The 21,015-nt window shown below is 38.4% G+C and overlaps 1 protein-coding gene across 1 annotated transcript in view; it reads right to left on the bottom strand.

Annotated features, from left to right (window-relative positions):
- LOC308521002 (putative phospholipid-transporting ATPase IM) overlaps window positions 1-21,015 on the bottom strand; it is a 119,392-nt gene that overhangs the window by 21,735 nt on the left and 76,642 nt on the right. The window contains exons 7-9 of the mRNA XM_081093742.1: window positions 12,065-12,137; window positions 8,022-8,092; window positions 3,983-4,065 (exon numbers count right to left, since the gene is read on the bottom strand). Coding sequence (XP_080949868.1) covers window positions 3,983-4,065; window positions 8,022-8,092; window positions 12,065-12,137 — 227 coding nt within the window. The remainder of the gene's footprint in view (window positions 1-3,982; window positions 4,066-8,021; window positions 8,093-12,064; window positions 12,138-21,015) is intronic.

The following is a 21,015-nucleotide window of genomic DNA, read 5'->3' as shown; positions in this document are numbered from 1 at the left end:
CCTTAATCCCTCTATTCATTCTTCAGATGCTTCTTAGAAACAAAATATATTTTAATAAGGCTAAACCCATAAGTCATATTGCCTTGAACTTTAAGGTAGATTGAAATTCAAACCAAGATTTATGAATGAAAGAGCAAATTTAGCAGAAACCTGATTCTTAGCCCAGAAGTGTACCAGCCTGATGCATCTGGCATTACATGTTCTCTGAAAAGTAATCACATTTAAAGTATAAATGATAGAAAAGAGAGGTCCGTGTTGTCTTTATTTGCAAAAAAAAAAAAAAATTATACATTAGAGATTTGGTGAGTTACCTATGCTGTGTGATGCAAACTCAGGCACATCTAGTAATTAATAATTACTACTACACTGTAAAAATACATTTTATGAAGTATTAAAAGAGACCAAATTTATGTATAAGCAAGTCCTTTAACCCTTCAGGATACCCCACCTGTAAAAAGGAATTGTGTTAGATGAGGAAGTGTTTTTTTACTTCAGCCTGAGCAACACCACTATATTGGTTTAAATTTGGGGGTTTGAAGAAAGAATTTTGATGTAAAAGCATTATAAAACCACTATACCATATGATCCCTCTTCCTGAGCCAGCTGCCTGCTGGAGGAGGACACCCAGCCCTCTAGCTTTGCCCTTCAAGGCCCCATGTTTCACAGTCTATTCCCAGTCCCTCCCTTTATCGCCCATGTCTTTCTGAGGCCCGATACTGATCCTGGCCCCCACACTCTGGCCAAGTTTTTATTGAGCATCTACTATATGCTAGATATTGTTCTAGGAGCCAGACACATATCAGTGAGCAAAATAAAGATCTCTGTGCAGCTTACATTGCAGCAGGTACAGATGGACAATAAATAATAACTTAGAAAATAAGTAAGCTATAGAGCACATCAGATGGTGATAAGTGCTATGAGCAAAAGTCAAGTAGGACGGGTTATTGAGAGACAAAGACTCACGTTAAGAGGGAGGATTCTTGGCCCTGGCCAGATAGCTCAGTTGGTTAGAGCGTCATTCCACTACATAGTTGGAGCACATAGGGGAATCAACCAATGAATGGGTAAATAAGTGGAACAACAAATTGATGTTTTTCTCTCTCTCCCTTCCTTTCTCTCTTTCTCTTTCTCTTTCTCTCTCTCCCTCTCTCTCTCTCTCTCTCTCTCTCTCTCTCTCTCTCTCTCTCTCATCAATAAATAAAAATTCTAAAAAAAAAGAAGGATGATTCTTGGAGCTCATTTCTATGCTTCCAAGTAAGAAATCTATGTAATCCAGCCTGGCTTTTTTACACTACCAGTGGCCTGGTGCACGAAATTCATGCACAGAGGGGGTGTCCCTCAGCCTGGCCTGCACCCTCTCCAATCTGGGACCCCCTCGGGGGATGTCCGACTGCTGGTTGTCCTAAACCAGCAGTTGAACATCCCTCTCGCAATCCAGGACAACTGGCTCCTAACTGCTCACCTGCCTGACTGCCTGATTGCTCCTAACCACTCTGCCTGCTGGCTGGATTACCCCCAGCTGCCCCCCCCTTCTGGCCTGATCACCCCTAACTGCACCCTGTCGGCCTGATCACCCCCAATTGCCCCCCCTGCTGGCCTGCTTAGCCCCAACTGCCCCCCCACCCCCGCCAGCCTGCTCGCCCCCAACTTCCCCCACCCCTGCTGGCCTGATCACCCCTAACCTGCCTCTGCCTCGGCTCCACCACCGTGGCTTTATCCAGAAGGACGTCTGGAAAGACTCCCAGTCTAATTAGCATATTATCCTTTTATTAGTATAGATCTGTGGTCAGAGTTCTTGAAGGGCATAGTACAGACAGTTAGCAATCACTATTCATACTTGTTATTTCCCAGGCTCCCTTGCAGTTAGGGCAGGTCCATGCTGGCCAATGAAATGTGAGAGAAAGAAGTAAAGATTTGTTTGTTTCTTTTATCTTGTCCTTTCTCTGATGTGTTGATATTAAAGGCCATTAGTCTAGGCACCATGGCTACAAGATGGAGAATGCCACCATACCTGTATCAGAACATAACATGAGCAAGAAATAAATTTTTACTGTTTATGCCACTAAGATTTCAAGGTTGTTTGTAACTGAATCATAGTGTAGGCTTTCTGTGCCAATATTTATGAAACAAAGTGAACTGGATAATTATAACAATCATCTTCTGCTTTTTAATGGTAAAGAAAACTAATAAATCATGAATTTTTACCTCCTCATAGATTGACAGAGGTACGAAGGTATGATTCCAGTAGGAAAGGAGTACATAATGGTAAATTATATTTTGGTTGCCCTTTTAGGACTCCATAAATATTCTATGAGGTATTTTAAGCAAGTATTTTAATTCATGGACACAAATTACTTTTTCTTGGATTCACATAACAGTAAAATTTCATTGAAAAAATTACTTAGTAGAAAAATGTGTAATTTGTTTTAAACTAATCAAAATATTTCTTGGGCCATTCAAAGTTTCCTGGCTCTTCCCTGACTTAAATCTCAAACTGGAGGAATATTTTTTTTCTATAAACATTTAATATAATAGCACTCTTTTAAGAGAGATTAAAATATCAACAAAATCCAGATGGAAGTTTACAAGTAAATGCAAAGCATAGATAATATAAATTCCAAGCTGTGCATTAGAGAAACTTTATAATGTAAATTTACTTGCTCTTTAATTCATGGGATCATGTTAAGACCCTTGTCCACATTTTCCTTTAGTGGACTCCAAAGAAAACATTTTGGAAGATAGTCTCAAACTTATAAATATTCATCCTATATAATAAAAGGGTAATATGCAAATCGACCAAACAGTGGAAAGACCGGTCGCTATAATGAGCAATGACCACCAGCGGGCAGACGCTCAATGCAGGAGCTGCCCCCTGATGGTCAGTGCATTCCCACAGGGGGAGCACTGCTCAGCCAGAAGCCAGGCTCATGGTTCATGGCTGGCGAGCACAGCAGCAGTGGCAGGAGCCTCTCCCACCTCTGCAGCAGCACTAAGGATGTCCCACTGCCAGCTTAGGCCTGCTCCCCATCAGACATCCCCCAAGGGCTCCCGGACTGCAAGAGGGCACAGGCTGGGCTGAGGGACCCCTCCCCACAAGTGCATGAGTCTCATACATTGGGCCTCTAGTTAACAAATAAAACCAATCTGTATGTAAATATTGATATTCAATGCCAGAAACACAAATGTGTAAAGCAAGAGACCATTGAGAGGTAATAGAAAGGCCCCAAAGATTCCACAGCCTGTCATGGTGCTTAATGTTCTATTATTAATGGCTCTTTCCTTGGATTCTTGAAGGATTTTGTTTTTCTGTGACAGCTTTAACAGAAAACAAGAAGACATAGCTGGAATAGAACAGGCAGGGGAGAATCCATGCCAAGGAGCAGGCGCCTGGGTTGAATGGTGTGAAGAAGGTGATAAAACCATGGTCTAAATAAAGAGCAACCATTGACCAACTGATTAATAAATCATAATATTCTTTCTATACACTTACAATCTTTAAAACAATATGCCAGGCACTAGGAAAGATACAGAAACATATGAGGCATGATTACTATCTTCACGAAGTTTTCTGTCTAGCATTTGGTGTTTGTTATGATGTCAGAGAAGGAAGGGATGGTTAGACCTAGAGCCAGGAAAAAAAGTATGGTCTGTATTTATCCTCAGAAAGTTTATAGAGAGTGCCAGAGAGGCCAAGGCAAGGCAAGTAAGGGTATTGTGGGACTAGAGGGAACACAATCTAGAGGAGAGGATACAAGAATGAAATGAATGATGAGCTAATAAAGTCATTCTCCCTCGGTAAACACTTTTACTCTTTAGCGTGAGAAGAGATTACAGGCTCTGGTGCCTAGAGAATTTTATGTCCTTTCACCAAATAAAAAACAAACAAACCATAAATTGGATTTCAGGTCATTAGCTTGTTACTATTTTTGTTACAAAAGCTTTTTGATTTTGAGATTTTTGTTTTTCTACTTTAAAGACTCACCATCAAACTTTGCAAGTCTCCCAATATCTTCTCCAAGTTCTGAGGTAACTGATAGTGCATGACGAACTTTAAGGTTTGTTTCCCTGTAAAATTAATTAACATGACATGAATTTTTATATGGAACAGCCCAACAGCATCTTACACAAAGCAATCAGGTGGGTGCAGCCCATGCAAAATCCAACACAAGAGATTCAAGAAACTCCCTTTGAATGTTATTCACATCTCGCACACTATCTCAGGAAAGTGAACAGGGCTTTGCTGGCTCCTAAGAATTGGCATTCCACCCATAGCACATCTGTATAACAACACAGTAATCTGTTTTGCTATTTGAAAGAACAGAGGACATAATAAATACGGTTTCGTTCGAACCTACTCAGACATCATGCATGAGTTACAAAACACAACAGGGAGGGGAGCACAATTGCCAAACAAAGGAGGCCAGTATCACTCCAGGGTCCATCTACATAGGAGTTTTACTTGCAAAAAATGGTCATGGCTAATTTCACAGTAGCTGAAATTTAAATGGAAAAGGGAATACAGCTTTCTTTTTCTTGGAAAATCAAGCCAAGAATCCCATAAGTCTAAAATCAAACAACCAAACAGGATTTCAGCAAGTCACAGGGAGCTGGTCATCTTCTTCCAGGCAGGACCACACATACGCTGGACAGATGGCCGCTCTCTGGTGTTCATGAAATGACTAGCAGTGAAGACTCCATGACCGTCACTCACATCTTACGTTTAAGAGCTTGCCACGCCAGTTTTCGCACTGAGTTCAGAGAATTCCCTTCTACTGGGGCTTCTCTGCCAGAGTTCTATCCTTTATGAAAATGTTTAGCAGTGAGTTCATTCAGTCAACGGATATTTTTGAATACATACCATGGCACTCAGTGCTCCCCACCAGGGTCACTGTCCTCTTGAGGGAAACAAGTGGTAGATAAAGAAGCAAATATCACCTTTGGAAGTACATGTCAAACCATGAAGTCATAGAACTTAGAGAACCTAGAAGCGGATACCTGAGAGGGCATTTAATCTAAACTTCCCACAAATGAGTTTCACAATGATGTTAAGACAATATGAACCCAACTCAAGGAATTCCCATTGGCAAAATAGCTTTCTGCAGGAAAGTTGGCTGTATAATTGAAGTTACTTTGTTTAAAAGTAATCTCATTGGTCAAAATCTATTAATTCCTAGGAGGCAGAGGTGAGTAGAGATTGAGATAATAAATAACTTCATAATTGAAACAGAAATTGAGCTGGGCTTGGCCGACAAGAGTGAGATAGTGGTGCTGAGATTAAAGGACTAACGTGTGCATTCATTTAAACAACCTTTTCAAATACTAGAAGCAGTCAGTTCACACCAACTAAGCCAGACAGTCCTCATTCCTTTACCCTACTCAGTACATTGTGTCATTCGTCAAAGTTTATCATCATTTTAAGTAACTTCCTCAGGATTCTCTCCAATATCTCATTTCCACCTTCAGATGGAGAAACTAAAGGGGTAAATAATCACACATACTCCTTATGATAAAAATAATATTTTCCAAGACTCCAGATTAATCCTTTCATTGTCGTGCCATATACTCTTCCTTATCTGCCTCAGTATCTTGATGGACTTCCAAATAATTTTCAGCATGTGAAACAACACAGAAAGATCCTATGTGCCCTTTACTGGTTTCCCCTAATGATAAAATCTGGCAAAACTATGTCACAATCAGGATATTGACATTGACACAGTCAAAATACAGGGCATTTCCATCAACACAGGGACTCCTCAGGTGGCCCTTATAGCCACACCGCTTCCCTGTCTCCTCCTACCCATCTTTAGCTCCTGGCAATCACTAATCTGTTGTCTATTTCTATAAATTTGCCACTCCAAGAATGGTATATAAATTGAATAATATAGTAGCGACCTTTTGGGAGTGTTTTTTTTCACTCAACATAATTTTCTGAATATTCATTTAGGTTGTTGCATATATCAATAGTTTATTCCTGTTTTATTACTCAGTAGTATCCCATGATATGGATATGCCATAGTTTGTTCAACTGTTCACATGTTAAAGAGCATATAAGTTGTTTCTAGACAAAATAAAGCTGCCATAAAAGTCTGTGTACAAGTTTTCATGTAAGTCTTCATTTCTCTGGGATAAATGCCCAGAAGTGAAATTGCTGGGTTGTATGGCAGTTGCATGTTTAGTTTTTTAAGAAACTGCCAAACTGTTTTCCAGAGTGAGTGTAGCATTTTACATTCCCATCAGCAATGTGTGAGTGATCCCATTTCTCTACATCCTTGCCAGCATTTGGAGTTGCTGCTATTTTTTTTATTTGAGCCATTCTGATAGGTATGTGGTGATATCTTATTATGGTTTTAATTTTAATTTCCCTAATGGCTAGTGATGTTGAATATCTTCTCATGTGCTTATTTGCCATCTGTATGTCATCTCTGATACAATGTTTCTTCATATCATTTGCCAATTTTCTAATTAAATTGTTTGGGGTATTTTTACTATTGAGTTTTGAGCATTTTTCACATATTCAAATACAAATCCTTTGTCAGATAGATGGTGTGCAAGTATTTTCTGCTAGTGTGTAGTTTATTTTTTCATCCTCTTAAGTGGGTCTATTACAAAGCAAAACTTTTAATTTGATTAAGTCCAGTTTACTTTATTTTCCTTTTATGGCTCATGAATTTTGTGTCAAGTGTAAGAACTCTGTCTAACCCTAGATCTTGAAGTTTTGCTCCTATGTTTTTCCCTGAAAGCTTTATAGTTTTGTTTTACACTTGAATTCAATTTGCCTAATAATTATAAGGCTATTCAATATCTACTCCATATTGGGTTGGTTTTTATAGTTTGTGGGTTGTTTTTTGTTTTGTTTTCTTTTGTTTTGTTTCTTTGACCAACTGGTTCGTTTCATCTATGTTGCTAAATTTATGTGCATAACATTTCCTTATTCTTCTATAGGATCTGTCATAACATTCCTTGGTTCATTCATGGTACTATTAATTTGTGACTTCTCTTTTTTCTGTTTCCGTCTTGCTAAAAATTTATCAATTTCATGATGTTTTCAAAAAACCAACTTTTTGTTTCATTGATTGTTTCTATTATTTTCCTGTTTTCAAGTTCATTGACTTCTGCTCTTGTTTTCATCTCCTTCCTTCTGCAAGCTTTAGATTTATTTTTCTATTTTCTGTGTTCTTGAGATGGGAGTGATTTGAAACTTTTTCTCTTTTCAATTGCATGTTTATTGCTATAAATTCTTCTCTCGATTTGGGAGGCAGTCATTAAAACCATGGGTTCTTTTGTTAGGCTGCCAGGTTTGAGTCCCATCATCAGTCTTTAGAAGTTTGGGACAAATTACTTAGTCTTTCTAAGACTTGTTTTTTGTGGGGTTTTTATTTTCACTATACAATGGGGCTTATATATAGTACCTACTTCAGGATTAAATTATAAAATCCAGCTATAGAACATGTATGGTTTTTTTTAATGTAAGCATTCAATAAATGTTCTAATGCCAGACAGACTAATTGAATCTACTGAAACAGAACTACTCTAAGGTCTATAACTAAATTCTAAATTAATTTCAATGTCAAAGCTGCATCAAACGCCATTTCTCTTTTTCCTTTCCCTTTCTTCATTCAGTCCGGTTCCAAAAGGTCATCTTCTTTCCTGGTCCTTCATTCATCAGATCTTGACCACCACTCCTCTCCTTTTCCTTGGAGAATCACTTGAAATTAAAAACAAACCAACCAACCCAAAAAAGAACCCTTCTGAGGAATTTCAGTGAAGAACCCCTCTGCGATATCATTTATATATGTGTGTTTGGATTACTGCTACTGAAAGAGAATAAATTCAGGAGAAAAGACAAGAGTTTTCAAAAAATCTGCAAAGTAATTAGAAAATGGACTTAGTTCAGACTCCTACTTCTTCCAAGAAAATAAAATGAAGACTAGGATTAGGATTTAAGTCCTGTTCCTAAAACTATTAATCTTAAATAAATTTAAAAAACAATCTACTTAATTATTGTAACTTTAATAACTTACCCATCAAGCTCAGCAGTTTCAATATAGCAAAGGCCATATGGCTCACTACTTGATAGGAGAAGCAGATCAGCCTATTTCAAAAAATCAGGATAAAGAATATTTGAGAAGAGGAGACTGGCTGAAAGCCTATGCTGTGTCACCTCTCCACCACTATGAGCCAGGCGAGCCTTAGAGAAAAAGTGAGAGAGGTGAAATCCTGTTCCACCTTTCTGTTATACGCCCGGAATCAAACCCTCCCTCTACTTACCTGTTCCTGTTTTGCACACCCTTGACCATGAGAACATAAGCAAGGGCAGGAAATATCATAAAAATAAGTATCATTTCATTTACTTTTTTGCAAGAAATATATAAAATTCTGTCTTCTTGCTTTGATCATTACTGATGAAAATATAAAACTTTCCCCAATAGATGAGATAAATGGAAATATAAGAGCAGAGGGCAGGCAAAAAAAAAAAAAAAAAGATGGGGAAAGACACAAGTGAAGTAGAAGGAGGAAGTTGAAAACAATAGAGAAAATAATAGAGACAAGGAAATTTTAAAAAGAGAGAAACGTTAAAAGAAAAATAAAATGAAAAAATAATTTGGAAAAGATAAAAGGATGATGGGGTTTAAAGAAGAGGAAAGAGAAAATAAAGCAGGGACTAAGCAAGAGGGCAGGATATAATAGAAAATGTGGTAAAAGACAGTGGAAAACATTCAGAGACTCAGTAGTTGGTTTCTCACAGAGAGAAACCGTCCTATGTGGCTGTCCATTTGAGCTTTGGAAATGACATTAAAATTCAACTTTAGCATTCTGGTATCTTGCTATATTGAGAGGCTGTTTATTTTATGTCAAGTTTCCAATTTTATATTAAAATAAGGGGTCTTGTTTTCACACCTTAGCTATTGTAATTAATGCTGCAATGAGCATAGGGATGCATATAGCTTTGCAAGTTAGTATTTTTGTTTTTTCGGAAGTGGAATTGCTGGTTTATCGATAGAAAAATGGATAAAGATGTGAAATATATAAATATGTATATATAGACAAAGGAATATTATTCAGCAATAAAAAAAATGAAAAATTGCCATTTGTGACCAAATGGATGGACCTACGGGATGTTACACTGGCCTCTGTTGCTCAGTGGTTAGACTGTTGGCCTGTGCACTGAAGGGTGTCAGGTTCCCAGTCAAGGAATGAGTTACAGGTTCTATCCTTAGCCCGGTCAGGGCTCACACGGGAGACAATCGATGTGTCTCTCTTTTCTTCTTCTCCTCCTCCTCCTCCTCCTCCTCCTCCTCCTCCTCCTCCTTCTTCTTCTTCTTCTTTCTCTCTCTCTCTCTCTCTCTCTCTCTCTCTCTCTCTCTCTCTCTCTCCCTTCCCCCCCCCTCTCAGTCAGCCCAGCCCCTTCCATGGCTCTCTTAAAGTATCCTCCAGTGAAGATTGACAAAACGAAAAAAAATCAAGATGGGTAATTTGAGCTCAAGAATGGTATACACTCTTCACACCTTCCCTCTATAGTGAGTATGTTTAGGCTACATTGGGACAAGTCAGAAAATAACTTCTGCCACCACAGACTTCTGTGACTCATCCATAGACGAAGAGCCTTGATAATGCAAACCCATTTATTCCTCAGAGCAGGGAAAGAATGATTACTGGAACTCACCGGGGAGGAGGGGTGGCAGGCAAACAGTCATTAATTCCAACCAAAGCCATCTTCCTTATAACCCCATTTGTACTTTCTTCTCTCAATTATTGGTGCCTTTTCCCGTGCCCTGTCAAAGGAGGCTTAACTGTATCTCCCAAGAATGAAGCAGCATTTTCCAATACAATGCCCCTTCCCCCACCTTCCACAACAACAAAAAGAGCCCAAGGCCCTGACCCTCGAAAACCTGAAACAAATACTCCAATTAGAAAACCTGAAAAGAATTCACTGAACTTCTCTGAGTCCTCAGAGCCAAAGACATTATCCTCATAGGTTTATTAGGCATAAGTAATGCTTGTTGAATTAATAAATAAATGAAGCCAAACTTCAAGCAATGATAACACCTAAAAGCTGTACAATTCTTTAAGGATCTACAAAATACTCTTTCATAATTGCATCAGTTTATTTGCTCAACAATCCTGTGAAAAAAGTACTACTGTTCCCAATGTATGGATAAGAAATCTGGAAAGGTCATCCCTGGCCCCATAAGCACTAGATGAGCTAAATAAACTTGTAAAAAGTCCATGGCCTTTACAAAGTCATGGTGAGAGTGTTAACACATTTGAGGAACCCAAGGCTCCAAGAGATTTCACACCATAACATGACCACTCAGAGCTTAGAGGGCAGACCTGGAACTAGAATTCAGAACTCTGACTCCAAAATGTATACTCTTTCCTCTGGTGACTATAAAGTCACTGGAATAAACACTACAGAAAAACAGAAAGCATTTTGCTCTGTATTGCTTTGCTTTATTGGTGTTCAAAGACCAAAAGTACAAAGGTGAAAATATTGGGATAGTGGCCCCATAAACGGGAGGAAAGATAAATTTGTAGAATTTATTGGAACTCCATATTTGGGTCTTCCTTTATCTTTTAAGGCATCCTCACACATGGAGTTCTTCTTTATCATCTACAATATTTTCTTTTCTTATTTTTTGTAGTCCAAAAATAGAAGTCCAAAAATATCTCCTGTGGTATGAGTACACTTAGGGGAAAATATGTTAATATAGACAAAAATCAGAATAAAGTCATGAAAAATGTATGATATTATAGTTAATATTGTCGTTTAAAATTTAAATTTCATATTCCATAAATGCATGTTGTGCAATAATATATACTAGATATATCATTATTTTTTTTATAAATTAATTGATTTAAGATTAACAAAAAGATGATTACAAGAAGAGAAGGGAGAAGAAGAAGAATGAACAACATAGGCTCTTTGTTTAAAAAAAAATCCTTGCCCTTATATTTCACTCCCACAAATTAGTAATTGTTTACAAACAGAACATTGCCCATCTACTTTTTTATGTAGAAAATCATATGTTGCACCTCTACACTGTAGCAAGAAGCTTCTTCTTCAATATGACTCAGATAAGTGTTTAAACAAATCTTTCTCTGAAAATTCCCAACTTTCTTCTGTCTCATATTTTTTAAAGGAAGATTTATTTACAGAAATTAGAGTGAAGCAAGTAACTCTGACTTGAAGCTATAAAACTTAAAATAACAAAGAGAGCAATTAGACCACAAAATGGCCTCTCTGGAAGGATGTCCAAGACAGGTGCTGAAAAGACTAGATGAGATACCTAATGGGTCTAGAGAAAGCCAAAGCCTATTCTTGCCAGGAAGGCAGTTTAGGTCAACTTCATCTTTCTAGTCCTTTCATTTGCTATACAAAGCAAACCCTCATAAATAGGATTTTAATAATTCAAAACAATAATAGAAACTTCCTGATTGTAATAATTCAGATGGAGCATACATTTTCTCTTCCTGTAGCTTATCTTTTCTTCAAGTATACTGCAAATTAACAGTATTAATTCCATTATTGAGGGATAATATTCAATTTATGGGAGGACAAACTGTTTTGAAAGTACTCTGGAGCATTTTAAAAGTTCTTATTTAATCAAACAATTGTAAATCTTTTGTATCTACTACTTTAAATGATCCCAAAGGAGATAGACAAGGTGATAATCATTCAGCCTAATCTGAGTTACCATGTCATTGAAAGTAATTAATCAATATGTCTTTTAATATTTTTATTGATAGAAGTGAAAGAAAGAGAGAGAGATCAATTTGTTGTTCCACTTATTTATGCATTTGTTGGTTGATTCTTGTATGTGTCCTGATGGGGGATCAAACACGAAACCTTGGCATATCAGGACAATGCTCTAACCAACTGACCTACCCAGCTAGGGTCAATACGTCTTTTAAAACATTTTGTAATTGATACTTCTTACAAATGCATCATGGTATTCCCTCTATAATTACTGTGCATTAGTACAGATTTACTAAATCTGCAAATGTAAATACTGCAGTATGTTTCAACCCAAGGTAAATTATTTAAATAATACTAAATACTCACAGCAACAAATTGGTTATTTTCCAATTTAATGATATCTCCCACTCTGACATTCATCCATTTTTCATTCTGCAGTCTATGAACAAAAACAAAATTAATTATTTCCAGGATCAGAAAAGAGTCCAGGGAATGTATACACAATGGAGCATCATATGACAAAAGAAGCACACAGGCTTTTCTAGAATGTTCAAGTAAAAGGACCTTACATGACAAAACCTTTTACCTGAGTGATATGGAAACCACGGTCCAGAGAAGTCAGCTGACTTGGCTAAAGATTCCCAGTGAGTTAGTGATAGCCATGGTGGTAAACTCAAGATGGTTAGGTGCTCTTTCCACCACCCCATGGTGCCAGTTTTATATAGAAGCTATTAACTCTTGCTTGCATTTCCTTGGCCAGAACATGAAGGAGGGTGGGGAAGGCAAGGATAAATTCATTCACCACATTCTTTTCAAACTCTATTCTTGTCATTGTCTCAGGAGTCTGTGTAACTGAAGGCAATAAGTGAATGAGGAGAGAGAGGTGTTATCAGAGAAAAGTGTGGGTGGTCTTTCCCCACTGCGAGTGGGAGTGGGGTTCTTGTGGTACAGCTGGAATAAGCATTTTTGGAGGCCCCCACGGGAGGATAAGAAATGTAGAAAACTTTATTTCCATTGAATTATACCCTTCAGTAGAGCTAGAAGCAGAGGCAGTGTCCAGAGTTTCCTTTCCACGTGGAAGACGGGTCCAGTACAGCATCAGGCAGGTCCAGTACAGCAGCATGCAGTCCATTAGTCCATTGTGTGTGGGGATCCACACGACCGTGGGCCATGTGGGCGAATGCAAGGGAGTCCCACAGGCCCAAAGTCACACAAGTCCCAAGAGTCCCAAGAGCACAAGGGAGTGAACTCCTTTGTTCAAGGGATGAAATATCCCAAATTTCACGCCCTTGCAGTGTCCATGCCCATTCTGGCCAATGACATTTGTTCTCAGGTGTGATTGACAGCAAGCACCTTCCCTATGTTACCCCAGCATTATTGGGCACGCATCTATCTCCCCTTGGTTGGATCCCTTGGGGAGTGTAAGGTTGTAGATTCCTGATGAAGCTGCCCAAATGATTTGCCTATAATATCTGGCCTTCCCTTTGTTCCTTTCCTATTATTAATAACTAGGTTAATTACAATAGTATCAGCGGCAAGGGAGACTAGGTCACAGCAACAGCTAAAATGCAGGTAAGAATAAATGCAAGAGAATAAATTTTGGAAAGGACAGGAACAACACACGTGATAAAAGAAGACTCGGAAGACTGAATGAGAAAGACCACCTACAAATCATCCAGCCCTGTGCCTAAGGATGGCCTTGGTGGCGTTCTAATGGCTAGCGCCAACGGCTCAGAACTGAGAACAGCACAGCCATGGTGCTGTACACTTTCTCTGAGGCTTCTTTATACAGCGGAGCCCTGAGTCTATTGTTCATCCAGTTCAAAGGAGTTTATGATGAAAAGCTATTGTACCTAGTTGGTTGGGCCCCTAGTGACAATTTAGGCAGACAGGCTACCTGGAAACAGACCACCTGTGGCAGTATACCCTGAAGCTAATCATCCCTTTTGAAGCTGAAACCTCCAAACCAGCTTGTATTCCCAGTTGCAAGCCTTCATCACACTTTTCTTCTGAGCGACTCCCTTTCAGGAGAGAAGGCTGGGATGTTAGGTCAGGTTCCCCAACAAGTTAAGGTGGGCAGGTTAATTTCATTATGCCGTTTTTAAAAACAACCTAATTTACTTTGTTTTATAGGCTGGAAAACAGTTTTAAATATTTATACAACTGTGAAGTATGCCTCACACTATCAACCCTGCTGGGTCATTTGGCTTAAACACTCAGAAATATTTTCTTTAATATGGATCCAAGTACATGTTGTTCTGGAAAGTTTTCAACTGCAGCATTTTCATCTCTAGCCAGAATTCAATCACTTCTCCAAAGCCATACTTTCCTGCACTTTATCTAGTTCCACGACAACAGAAGAACCTAACAAGCCTTCTAAATCTCATTTTATTTACGTTTACAGGTACGGATTAGGTGCTGGCTTATTTCTCCCGGGGACACCTCCTTTGGAGCCTTAGCCACATTTCTTAAGGGGCAGAATCTCAGGTAAAAGTTGCTGTGAACAGACCAATAGGAAGACCGTGTCTTTATTGATGGAAATTACACCGCTACTGAATTGTCTGGAAGTCTCTATTGAAAATGCATCTGCTCACAATAATATTGTAATAACTAAGAATGGTGCCAGGTGGGTACTGGAAATATCAGGGGTGGGAGGACATTTTGTAAAGCGTTATGATTGCCTAACCATTATGCTGTACACCTGAAACGAATACAAAATGATATTGAATGTAACTGTCATTTAAAAATAAAGTTTTTTTAAAAAAAATAAAGAACATCTGTTTCAGGAAGAAGCTGAAATAATATTAAGTTCCACTTTCAAACTCTTATTCCTCCTACCTATACATTATAAGGAAGGCCTACACCTTACCTCTCCCACCCAAATGGAAAAGTAACCCCAACCATAGTGGAAAGGAAACATGACAGGAGCTCATATACATTGCAGAGTGCACATTTTACAGCTACGTTTGCATAGGTAAGTGGCAATAGCCATTATTTGAGGGAACAAACCAAAACCTCAATGTTTTTACTTAAATTCTAATTAGTTTTTCTCCAACTCAGTATATTTCCCTTTATAAAACCAAAGCTTTTTGAAGGATGTTTTTAAAGGTGTGATGATATCAAAGAGAATTACTTGAATTAACTACTACACTTGGAAAAAAATACTACTACGAAACCTCTTTAAGGAAAATTTTGCAAAACCCCAGAGCATGGAAAGAATCCCTGATATCTATGACTATAAACATCACTTCCTACAGGGACCATACAGAGGAGTGATAAAATCCTCATGCTCATTCCCCTTATACCCACTTGCACCCCTACATGTATTTTAACATCTGCTTTTTTAACTTATTAAATATTTCCAGAAGCAGAAAAACACTCAGAATAATGCATTTGACCGTGCTTTGCTAAAATGTGATTATTGGTGTGCTCATGTCATTTCATAGTCCAAGAAAGCAGAAAGTACCTCTAATCCTATATGAATCCAGGATTCCTCACTTTATCTACTCTAGTCCTCTATCTTTTTTTCTCTTGCCACCTGCCTGCCCTCTACCCAGAACATATACCTTTCAGTCTCTCCAAGCTCCTCTTCCCAAAGGCCCTATCTCTGGTCACCTAATCTTCTCCACCTGTTCCAATAGAACATTCTCTCCTAAAAGTACTCCAATATTTTGCCTCCAAAGTCTTAAGATTAACAGTATTTGAAATCTTAATTTTTTCCTGGTATGCACAAATTCCATGGAACACAATAACACCTCTGTGGGCTATGGGCTGTGGAGATCGCTCACCAGGCAACAATGCAGGCTGATACAAAATTTTTCTGAGCTTTAAGCAAAATGTTGTGAAGGTACACAGTCAGAAGAAAAATGTCCTCAAAAGAAATATTATCCAAAACTATTCGCAATCTGTCAAGAAACGTCAAGCAATATTCCCTAGGTGTTGACCCCGACTCCAGCACTACTTAATTACCTCATCATTACATTAACCGACACAATGGACATGTCAGTTAGATTTAAGGACCTCATTCTATCAAAAAGAACATAACCCTTACAAAGAAACATGATTTGAAGAAACTGAATGAAGAGGAAGAGGAAGAACAAAATAGATTATTTTAGAGGGGAGAAATTAACACTCTACAGATGTAATTAAAGTTTTGAAGAAAAAGGGCCTGTAGATATTGGTAAATTATAGAAGTATGTGATACCTTGGTTAAACTCCTTATTTGTATTATAGAACAATCAGTGTGTATAATAAAATCAAAGCATAATTTTAATGCTATTTCCTATTCTATCTTACCATATTATAAATGTACTTAACTAGAACTTCAGAGGTATATTTTAATGAGTACTAAGGGTAGTATCTAAGAAGTAGCCGAACTTTATTGAACAAGTATACACTGATAAAGACCTGCAAATGCATTAAAATCATCTCTATTTTAAATTCCACCATTTTTCTCATTCTACTCACTCCCACCACCACTGACAACCCATAAAAGACATACCAGCAGGACTGGAGAGGCAGATAGGAAGATTTTCTTTAAAGTTCATCTTCACAATATTTCTAGACTTCTTCTAAAGTTTGAGTGTGTATAGTGACTGCATTTTGTCATTATTCTAAAATAACGAAACGGACACTCTGCCTCTCCATGTGCGGCACAGCTGTTTTCACGGCTCGTGTTTGAAGCAAGCTTGCCCCATAGCTCTGTGAGGGGGACACAGGACGACCTCATCGGCTGTAACAATGACACTTAGCTCCACAGAATTGACATAAACCAACTTTGCTTTTACTTTTGTTGGGGAAAGGCCTTCTGCTCTCATAAAGGAATTGCGATATATGACTATTCTGAAATCAAGTTAATTCAATTCATTGCACCGAATCAAGATATTCCAAGACTTTAAAATATGTATATTTCATTTCAGGCTTTTAAATGGATATAATCTAGTTAATGCTTCTTTGAACCAGGTTTTTCAAAAACAGATGGAGTTGTAAGATAGCCTTTACCTTAGTAAAGTCACAAGCCAATTGCTAAATAAGCCAAAACTCAAGAAAAGAACTCATAAAATTTAAATTCCAATGGCACCATAAAACATATGGAGTTTAACTGCCACAGAATAGTGACTAGAATTGCCTAGAGAAAAGAATATTTTACTATACCTATTAACTATAGGCATACCTCAGATATTGCAGGTTCAGTTCCAAGACCACCACAATGAAGCGAGTATCACAAATGAATCATAATACTTTTGCTGGTGGTGGGTCTTGCCTTCAGTTTGTAAGATTGCAACATCTGTGAAGCCAGATAAAATGAGGCACGCCTGTATAATGTCTATTCTCAGGACATCAGAGAATCTGAGTTCTGAGAAAAGGTGGTGAAGACTGAGCAACTACATCTAACAATTGTTGAACCTGCTTCTTCCTGACGAGGTGCAGCATCCCAAGAGCTGCTAGGCTTCGCGGCGAATCTTCTTGAAGTCTGAGAGTGAGGTAACACCTACCATGATCCATGTCGCTGAACCTTTGGCTGCAGAATCTAGAAATCAAGTTTTTACCGTGAGCAAGATACCAAGCCCATTGCCAAAGCCTTAAGAGACAGGAGGAGGAGCCCTCCAGGCTCCTTTCATCCTTTCCATCCTCTAATGCATCTGATTGCCCATTAGCAGTACTGATTCCTGAAAAGAGGATTTCCTCAAAAGCTATAGAAGCCCTACCTGGTTTGGCTCAGTGGATAGAGCATTGGCCTGTGGACTGAAAGGTCTCGAGTTTGATTCTGGCCAAGGATGAATGCCTGGGTTGCGGGCTTGATCCCCAGTACAGAGCCTGCAGGAGGCAGCCAATCAATGGTTGGCTCTTGTGGGAAACTGATATAGGGTTAAGCCTCAGACTGACCTGTTGGCAAAGTCACAAATAAGTCTCAGCTTAGAGGGCACAGTCCTCTTAGCATAATTAGGCTTGACCTTATAACACTCCCTAGATCTTATCTGGGAAGCTAATGGGCTGAGGGAAGTGCAGGAAGTGTAACTATGGTCAAAGCAAGTGAAACTCACAAGAACTGTGTAACTATGGTGATCACTGCCCTGTTTACCTCTGACTATAAAAGGTTGGTGCGGCCTGAGCACCAGTGGAAGTCCTTCCTCCTGAGTTGGACTTACCCACCTGGCCCCCAATATTCCCAAATTATCTCGTGTCTTTTCTCTTTCATTTGTGTGCGGCTCTTCTTCCAGATCCCGAACCCTGAACCATGCGGGACGTGGAGGGAAACATTTACCGACACTCTCTCATCATTGATTTTTCTATCTCTCTCCCTCTCCCTGCCTCTCTGAAATCAATAAAAATATATTTTAAATAAATAAATAAATTACTTATTTTATAAAAATGATGGGTTGAGATACTAGAAAGAGAAGACAATAAAGAAGGTCAATATTATTGACCTCCCCTAATAAACCAATCAATTTACATACACTGAGAGTGGTTTCTTCTTTAGTCTCACATTCATCTCAGACCTATATTCTTCTGCTCATACAGACACTGTTTTATTCACCATTGTTTCCTCAGGGCCTAGAATAATGCCTAGTTCATTGTAGGCACTCAATACATGTTTGTTGAAAAAATGATAAATTAATGAATACAAAATGATTATTCCAAAAAAATTTGTTGAATGATAGAATTTTCCTGAATGTCTAATAAGAATTATAGCAACCAACATTTATTAAAGCCAGGGACTGTGGTGATTCCTTCATGTATAGGAGTGCCAAATGAAATAAGTGATACCTAATTAAAACTGAATGTAAGGTAAACAATACATAATTTTAAGTATATCTCATTAAGATTTGGGAATACTTATACTAAAATATTATCATTATTTATCTGAATTTTAAATTTAATTAGATATCCTATATTTTAATTTGCTATATCTGACAATGCTCTTCATGTGTTTATCTCATTTTATTCTCACAACAACCCTATGAAATAGGCATAAGCCATCACTCCCATTTTATAGAATGAAAAACTGAGGTTCAGAGAAATTGACTTATTTTGAAGGATTTATCAGAAATTTAAATGCTTACACATTTGATATAAATATTTCACTTTAAAGAAGTGATCATACCGCCCAGCTGGTGTTGCTCAGTGTTTGAGCGTCAATCTATGAACCAGTAAGTCACAGGTTGAGTCCCAGCCAGGGCACATGCCCAAGTTGCAGGCTCAGTCCCCAGTGTGGGTGTGCAGGAAGCAGCTAATCAATTATTATCTTTCATCATTAATGTTTCTATCTTTCTCCCTCTCCCTTCCTTTCTGAAATCAATAAAAAAATATTTTTTTAAAGTGATTGTACAAGGATGTTTATTACAGTATTATTTATAATATCAACCTATTAGAAACCATCAATGCCTATCAAAAAGGACTAGATAGACACACCAGGGTAAACCATCTATTCAATGGAATACAATGAAGCCACAAAAAAAGAATAATATAGGTCTAAATGTGCTGATAAAAATATTCTATAAATTAATTATTAGGTTAAAACAAGCATGTGCAGAACACTGCATGGTAAGGTTCTAACAATGTTTTGAAGCGATGATATACCTACACATATTTCTATTCCTACATGCATAAGTGGTTGCCACAAGAGAAAGGAAATAAAGAGAAGTGGGATGGAAGGGAGACTCGGTTGTACACTATTTTGTATTCTTTGGATTATATTCAGTACATAAATGTTTGGCATTAATGTAGGTATTTTAAAGACCAATGGAGGAAGAAAAAAGAAAAAAATAAACTCTTCCAAGGTCACATGTAAGTGGCAGAGCTGGGATTGGAACCTGAGTTTACAAAGCCCATGCTCTTAATAAATCTATACTTGTTGTTCTCTTTTACTTTATTTTCCTTGATACTTATGTATTGCCTATTTAGAAAAAGAAGGAGCTGAAGGAATTTGATCACAGCAATAGTCCATGCTCCCAGTGTTTAAAACCAGCCGATCTGAAGACAGCTTGCAGTCTTGGTCACATGACACAGATGTTCAGTGGACAGCAGCAGTTTCTGGTTCTTTTCAATCCCACTGCTGTCAGAGCCACACTAGAGGAAGACATACAGCTTGGCCCAAATCCTCTAACAACAGACTGGTGGACAGAATCTCATTACATTGAGAATAGCATAATACTCATATCTTTGGAATCTATTTATTTTGAAGAATACAAATGTCCCCCTCCCTTCTTATTAGCACAATCCTTATGCTGAGGCAGAATCACACGGGGAGGTCTGTGGTCAGCTCAGCTGCTGAAGATGCTCTCACACCAATTTTGCCAGGAGCAAAGGGTGGGAAGAAGGGGAGATGCTAAAAGATGCAGTCCTACAGCGTAGGTAATTTGGTTCAACAATTAGCTGAGAAAAAGTAATCAATCTTAGAGAGGTCTCACTTAATGTATATAAATCTTTATAGCTCCTATTGTGCATTAGTAGGAGTACAGAGATACATACACAATGTAGCCTATTGTTTTGAAAGCAGAATGATCAATTCACTTACTAAGTTTTACCTGAACTGTGTAAGCCAACTGGGAGTTGTACAGAAAATGTACTCTCTTTAATCATTTCCCTGAACTGAAACCCGTCTCCTGAATCCATCTCTTAAGACCCTTTGTCTTCTGTAATTCTTAGTAGGATTCCATTAATACATGGCTAATAGATGATGAGACCACAAATTATTTCCAGAGGAAGACTATTCCACCTGCTCTCACATATGAATGCTAAAGGAAATACCTTGGGTGGGCTGTGGAGAACACAGAATTATTTAGGTTTAGCTCAGATTTCTCAGCAGTAGTTTTTCAGAGGGAGAACTGTGTGCAGGAAGCTTATTGACAAGTACTCTTGGGATTAACACCTTTGGGGAAGTGAAGGAAACACAGTTGGGCAGAGGGAGGAAATGGGCTGTTGATGGCAATCACAACAGAGGCTCAGCCAACCCCATGGGGAGCTCTGGAGCTGGAATGCCCTTCGGAGTTGGGTACTGGGGGCCAGATAGATACCTTGGCCTTGACCAGCCACTGGATGCAGTCTAATCCCAGCAAGAAAAGCTAAACGAACAAAACACCTCTTCTCGGCCAAGTGCAATTCCAGAGAGGGCTGACAGTGGAGGGTTGTATGCAGATAACCCTACAGGCAATAGGAAAACGTAGGAGCTGCAGAAATATATTCTGCAGTGTGGAAAGGGGATGTGCAGAGCATCCTCTATACACTGAAAGCCCCCTTCTCAATTTTGCCATCAGCATGTTCACATATTTAGGATATTCCTTTTTAATGCTAAGTCATTTCACCTTTCACTAGTA

The sequence above is a fragment of the Myotis nattereri genome (assembly GCF_964212035.1).
Source record: "Myotis nattereri genome assembly, chromosome: 1".
In the NCBI taxonomy this organism is placed as follows: Eukaryota; Metazoa; Chordata; class Mammalia; order Chiroptera; family Vespertilionidae; genus Myotis; species Myotis nattereri.
Note: the sequence above shows the minus strand (reverse complement) of the source record. Positions and strands in the feature narration are given on the sequence as shown.